This window comes from Tupaia chinensis, unplaced genomic scaffold (assembly GCF_000334495.1).
Source record: "Tupaia chinensis unplaced genomic scaffold, TupChi_1.0 Scaffold147003_1, whole genome shotgun sequence".
In the NCBI taxonomy this organism is placed as follows: domain Eukaryota; kingdom Metazoa; phylum Chordata; class Mammalia; order Scandentia; family Tupaiidae; genus Tupaia; species Tupaia belangeri.
Genome location: NW_006206856.1, coordinates 2104136 through 2111285, shown reverse-complemented (window position 1 = coordinate 2111285; position 7150 = coordinate 2104136). Strand labels below are relative to the sequence as shown.

Here is a 7150-nt window from a genome sequence, read left to right as displayed (position 1 = left end):
GGGCACACGGGCTCCAGCATAGCAAAAAAACTAAAAAAAAAAAAAAAAAAAAAGATGGTTTGGGCCTAATGGGGCACCACCCAATTGGCCGGGGGCACTGGAGGGACAGAGGAAGTGGGAATTTTGTTTTCTCTCTTGGCATGTGCACATTTTCTCTCTGCTTCCATCAGTCATGCTGTGATGTAGCACTGGAGGCCAATCTGATGCTAGCCCATACCTGTGGACCTTCCAGCCACCAGGCTCATGAACCAAATAAACTTGTATTTATAAATCACAGTCTTGAGTATTTGTCTAGCAACAAAGTAACGACTAAGATAAATCTCCTACTTCATCATGCTATTTTTTTTTCTATCACCTACCAACACCTTCTAGCCAGCCCAGACTGGAGGTATTCCGATGTGTTTGGGTGGGTCTAAGAGGGTAGATCTAGATCACATGGTTCCAGTATCACACAGCAGTGCCCTGCCTCCTGCGTCAACACAGCTTGGCCTCAGTGACCTAATACTTTCTAGGAACTTTACCTTGAGGCCCGGCCACAGTGGTGCAAGAAATAGGGTGCTACTATGAGTTTAGGGACACATGGTAGGACCAGGTTCAGTTCCCAGACCAACCTATGCAGGCTAGGGATGGTAGCATGAATAAATAATCCTTGCTACCCAGTAGGCTGGGACAGGCAGATCACAACAAGGTGAGACCCTATTGAAAATACCAACCACCTCTCTCCCTTTCCCCACCCAGTAGGAAGTAAGGAAGGAAAGAAGAGAGGAGGAAGGAAGATGTTACCTTGAGTGCCTCGAATGTCAGCAAGACATCATTAGTCTGTTTCAGATCAATATAGAACATCATCAACTCCCGTGATCCAAGCTGCATAAATATGGGAAGTAACTGAAATGAACACCAAAAAAGACAAGTCTTAAATTTGGGATTTATTTTCACACATTCCTATTTCATTCTACGAGGATAAACGATTAAAGAAATGAAGCACCTCTTCTTACCTCCTTAATGAAGAAAAAACATTATCAACACACTTTGATCTAATAGATCTTATCACAACTGATCTGCACAACACTTTACCAGCTTGAGAAGACTTTTCTATAGTTAATGACATATTAATGTACAAAATGTTATCAAAAATACCCCAGAAATAAACATAATCTCCCCAAAGTGTCAATAGTATTCTCAAAAAGCTTACCTCCTGATATTCTCCTAAAGGAGTCAAATATTGGAGAATGAGTCGCTGTTCAATAGCAGGAGTCATAGGATAAAGGGTATAATTGGTGCCAATCACCCAGGGAGACATTTCTGACCAGCTGCTATTAGACAGCTCGACAAACATGCGATCTGCATCAGAAGACGAGAAACCCAACTTCTGTTTAGCTTTCCTAAAACTCTCCCTGTCACCCTGTTTTGCCAGCTTGTTTTTCTTCAATCCTCCTTCCTCAGGTTTGGTTACTGAGTTCACTCTGCTACTAGTCTTGTGGCCAGAATCAAGATGAAAAGAGATCTCCATGTCTCTAGAAGCTTCCTCCTGTTCTCCATCCACTACATCTACCGCCATGTCACCATAGTCCATATCCACGGCTTCCTCATCCAAAGGCAGAAGGGCTTCAGAAGAGACCTTCCGCGGGCTGGGACGCTTGTTTTCTTGCCGCAAAGCCACTTCCTGAAGCTGCAGTTCCCTCAGTCTTCGAAGTACTATTGCCACCTACCAACAAATATTGGATTAAAAGGGGTTATCTCTTCTGTATCTTAATTTAAATGACTCTTAACACATAATATTTAAAATGTATTTTGTTCTGGGGCCAGAGAGTGGCGTAGTGGTCAAAGTGCTAGACTCCCACATGGTCTACTGTGGTTCTGGTCCCAGACCCAATGGCTTGAGACTCAAAAATGGCACATGTGCATACATGCCCAAAATCCTGAGAGGAGAATGAAGGAGAATGAAGGAGAAGGGATTGCAGAATGGCCATCCCGCTAAGGGGTGGTTTCTTGCTTTCTTTCTCTTGGCTCTCTGGCAAGCACACATGCCCTATAGCAAAAACCTCTGTTAAAAAAATTTGTTTCTTCAGAAAGAGAGAGGGAGAGCAGGCAGGAGAAAAGGAAGAGAGAGAACCAGGCAACCCCAACAAAGTCTCATAACAAAGTAATCCTCCCAGTTTTCTAGTCAGCAAGATCACTGTCATATTCACATATTTAAGCACGACCTGAGATCTGAACCATTGTTTTCCATATGATCCCAGCACCACATAGTAGCACATTCCCACCTGCACCACCATGGCTGGGTCATTAATAAATAATTGCTATTTCCACTTAAGAATGACTAAATACTCATGCAATTCGCCCAATGCCTAATAAGAGTAAAGATCTGAGGGGAACCAGCAGTTAGCGTAATGGCTATGTCACTGGACTCCCACGTAGTCGACTGTGGTTCGTGTCCCGGACCCAGTGGCTTAAAACTCACACCGGGCGCGTGTGCGTGCGTGCCCAAGATCCCGAGAGGAGAATGGAGGAGAAGGGATTGCGGCGTGACCATCCCCCCTGGGGGGTGATTTCTCGCTTTCTGTCTCTATGTCTCTCTCTGTCTGGCGAGCGCATGTGCCCTACAGTGAAAATCTCTCCAAAAAAAAAGAAAAAGAAAAATTAAAAAAAAAAAAAAGAGTAAAGATCTGATAAACATGGTGACCTGAGGGCTAGTTGGTGGTATGGTACATAAGGGAGCTGGAGTTCACATGGCTGACTGCATGATTCAAGTCCAAGAGCAGGCAGCTTGAAAAGCATGCAGGGCACATGTACACACATGCCCAAAAATCCCAAAAAGAGGGAGAAATGATAGAGAAGGGATTAGAGCATGGCCATTCCCCACCGGGCGTGCTTCCTCCTTTTCTCATTCTCTCCCCAAAAGCACTCCCTTCTCTCCAGCAAGCACACATAGTCTAGCAAAAAAAAACCATGCTGACTTGATTTGTATAACTTGATGACATAAGCTATGGCTGAAAGCCTTACTTCCATGTAATTTTCCAAAAAACCCAAACCAGATTTCCATGCAGAACACATCATTTGCAACTGATCTATTTGGGTCCATCACATCTGAAGAGGTGGAAACCAGATACATTTTTTTTTTTTAAGAATTATTTTATTTAACTTTATTTATTTATTTATTTTAATTTGACCAGAGAGGGACAGAGAGGGAGAAAGTGAGAAAGCAAGCCACCAGATCCAGAACTCAAACCATGGTCAGCCATGTGGGAGTCTGGCGACCTTAACCACCATGCCACTTGCCAGCCCCCTAGATACATTTTTTTTTTAATGTTTTTGGAAATCAAACATGAGTTTTCTCAAACTTTTATATCCTCCTGAAAGTTGTTACATCTACATTATACGTAATTACATAATCTGTTTTTCAAGTTTTCTATATTGTTCTTTACATTTCTTTCAAGTACTTACTTTTTGGGCTAGCCCTAAAAAATGGTATATTTAGTTTTTTTAAAAAAAGGGAGCGGGTCAGCAGGTATGTGATGGTTAAGGCACTGGATTCCCACATGGCCACATGCAGTTTGAATGCCAGACCCAGTGGCTTCAAAATCATGCCAGGCATGTGTGCTTGTGTGCCCAAGATTCTGAGAACAGAAAAGGGATTGTGGTGTGGCCATCCGTCACAGGGGTGATTTCTCACTTTTCCTCTCTCTTTCTCTGGTGAGCACATGCACCCTATAGAAAAAATCTAAAAAGTTAATAATACATTAATAAAAATAACAAAATGTTCACAATCAACTCAGGCAGTATAACGCAATGCTCTGTGAGGCAGATCAAATGGGAGAGTGGCCCTTTTACATACGGACAACAGGCACACATGTGCCCATGATCTGGGCTAGCTGAAGCTGGGTATGGGTCATGGTGTCAAGACCCTATCCAGGGTGCTATATTTCTAAGTCTCTGTCTCTCTCAATGACAAGATAAGCTTAAAAGAAAAACGTAAGCAATACACATATAGTTATTCACTATAAAATTATTCCAACTTAGCTATGCATTTGAAAATTTTCATAAACATAACAAATGTTGAGGGGAGAAAGAGAATGGGACACAGGAATGATACTATTTCTTATTTGGTATAAAACATCATGATCCACGCCCCACTGGAAGGTTCGTATCCCTCTCCCTCTCTATTTTTCTATCTGTCCCTGGTGAGCACATACCTTCTCTGGCAATTAAAAAAAAAATCTTTAACAAGGTGAAAAACAATTATTCTCTTCACTAGTCCAGTAGGGTAGCTGTCAAGTCCTATGCACAGGGAATCAGATCTCATATGGCCAACCACAGTTCAAATCCCAGCCATTCCAATCCTGGTCCCAGTAGCTTAAAAACATGCCAGGCACATACGTATGTGTGCCCAAAATCCTGATGACACTAAGAAACAGGAAAAAGGATTGTGGTGTGGCCATGTCCAGTGGGAAGTGCATGCTCTTTCTCTCTCTTTGGCAACCAAACACACTATATAGCAATTTTTTTAAAATAAGACTTTCAAGTTAAAAAAAAAATAGTGAAATAATGGGGCCAAGAGGTAGTGTGGTAGGTAAGGTTGCTGACTTCCACATGGTCAACCATGGTTCAAATCCCAGACCTGGCAGCATGCTTTCTCACATTCCCTCTCTCTTGCTCACTCTCGCTCTGTCCCTTTCTGGTCAAAATAAAATAAATAAAGTTAAATAAAATAATTCTTTAAAAAAATACTGAAAGCTTAATAAAATAATCCTTTTAAAAAATAGTGAAATCAAAACTCTTAAGGAAAATAATCTTGAAATATTGAAATTATAGCTATGCTCCAATACAAGGTTTTAAAAAAAATTACCTATTCAGGGGGACCAGTAGGTGATTAAGGCGCTGGACACTCCCACATGGCCGACCACAGTTTGTTCGAGTACTGTACCTGGTGGCTGGCTTGCTTTCTCACTTTCTCTCTCTCTCTCTCTCGTCAATTTAAAATAAATGAATGAATAAATAAAAATTAAATAAATATTTTTTTAATTTACCTATTCAGATTCAGAAAGCAAGAAAGAACTAGTGAATACTATCCCATCATATTTAAAAATTCATTCTAACATGGTCCTTACCAGTTGAGAATTTTCATCTCTGTAGTTGGCAGCAATGTCTTGATTTTCCATAGCACCTCCTAGCAGTCCAGTAGAATATGTTCTCAATGGTTGATCAGCCTCTCGTGCCCATTTAAAGAGATTTTCAACTATTCCTTCCTATAATAAATCAAATAGTACGATTCAGAAGAACTGTCTCTGTGATGTGGCATAATACACTGCTCAAGAAAAGCCATATTATAGATAGCGACCACAAATCCCCAGTCTGGTCCACTTGAAACACACCAGGGGGCCAGCATGTGGCAGGCAGGTGGCATGGCGGTTGAGGGCACTGGTTTGAGTCCCAGACTGGTGGCTTGCTTCCACGCTTTCCCTCCCCCCCCCCACTCTGTCCCTATGTGGTCAAATTAAAATAAATAAATAAATATATATATATATATATAAAGTTAAATAAAACAATTCTTTAAAAAAGAGAAAAGGAAGAAAAACACCAGGCACACATGCAAGTATCTGAGATCCAGTGGGCTGGAGGATTAAAAAAGGGATCATGAGGAGATCAGACCCAGTGGATGGTGCTCATTTCTTCCTCTCACTTTCACATACACATAAACATTCTATCATGAAAAACGAAACAAATAATATCATAAAATAGTACAATTCAGACAGCACACTTTCGTAAGTTAAGATAGAAGTATCATGAAAAAATGTTAATGAAATATTTCAACGTTGCTCATAAAGGTAAAAAATACAAGTGTCCTGGGGCCAGCTAGGTAGCACAGTAGTTAAGGTGGCTGGATCCTATGTGGCCAACTGCATACAAGGTTCAGCACTTGAAAAACAGCCAGGTTGTATGTGTGAGTGCGCTCAAAATCCTGAGAGGAGAATGGAAAAGAAGTGCTTTTGGTGTGGCCATCATCCCCAGGGGGTGACTTCTCATTCTCCCTCTCTGTCTCTCTCCAGTGGGCGCATAACCCTATGGCAAAAAACTTTAAAAAGACTCAAGCTAGAATACATCCCTATTTTAAATGTTAATTCCCAAAAGGAACCAAGGCTGAGTGTGCAGCACTAGAAATATCCCCCTTAGAAATTCACAAAGTGGGGTGCAGAGGCTCTGGATGCTCTGTGAGGCTGACCTGTGTGGGAAGGTTCCAGGCTTGTGCCCAGTGACCTTCTGAGTGCACTGTGCACACACATGCTCACAATCCAGTGTTGGCTGAAGCTGGGGATACATTGTGGCACCAAGACCCTGTTGGGGATTCTTTCTCTCTCTCTCTCTGATGGAATAAATAAACTTTAAAAATGTTTAAAAAGAATTTAAAGGAGGCCAGCAGGCAGTATGGTGGTTAAGGGCGCTGGGCTCCCACGTGGCCAAGCACGGTTCAAGTCCCGGACCTAGCAGCTTGCTTTCTCACTTTCTCTTTCTCTTTCTCTCTCTCTCTCTCTCTCTCTCTCTCTCTCTCTCTGTCCCTCTCTGGTCTAATTCAAAATAAAGTTAAATGAAATAATTCTTAAAAATATTTTTTAAATAAATTAAACAAAAAAAGATTGACAGCTGGATCCTATATGGCCAATTTTAGTTTGGCTTCCTAGACCTGGAGGCTTGAAACACACACCAGGAAGACACGCTTGTGTGCCCAAAATCTCAAGAAGAGTATGAATGACAAGCGATTGCAGAGTGGCCATCCTCAATGGGGGCTGATGGTGGCTTTCTCTCTCTCTCTCTCTCTCGCACATGCCCTACAGCAAAACTAAAAATAACAAAAGTTCACAATGCACCGGTAACATATTAATGCTGAGATGTCCTCCACCAAAGAACTATTTAATTAAACCCACATGTTCTGTATTATCTTTTTTATTTATTTTATTTATTTTAATTTGAGAGAAGGTCAGAGCAAGAAAGTGAGAAAGTGGGAAAGCAAGCTACCAGGACCAGGACCTGGACCCAAACTGTGGTCAGCCATGTGGGAGTCCAGAGCCCTTAACCACCACGCCACCTGCCAGTCCCTCTGAATTTATTTTTAATCAGCTTTTATAAAAAAAAAAAAAATACACATAAACAGGTA

The 7150-nt window shown here is 41.6% G+C and overlaps 1 protein-coding gene across 6 annotated transcripts in view; it reads right to left on the bottom strand.

The window, feature by feature from the left end:
- Positions 1-7150, bottom strand: part of DCAF1 (DDB1 and CUL4 associated factor 1) — a 93835-nt gene that overhangs the window by 42360 nt on the left and 44325 nt on the right. For all 6 annotated transcript variants that reach the window (XM_006169356.3, XM_006169357.3, XM_006169358.3 and 3 more), the window contains 3 exons: positions 5109-5246; positions 1193-1705; positions 784-885 (listed from right to left, as the gene is read on the bottom strand). In XM_006169356.3, the coding sequence (XP_006169418.1) occupies positions 784-885; positions 1193-1705; positions 5109-5246 (753 nt within the window). The remainder of the gene's footprint in view (positions 1-783; positions 886-1192; positions 1706-5108; positions 5247-7150) is intronic.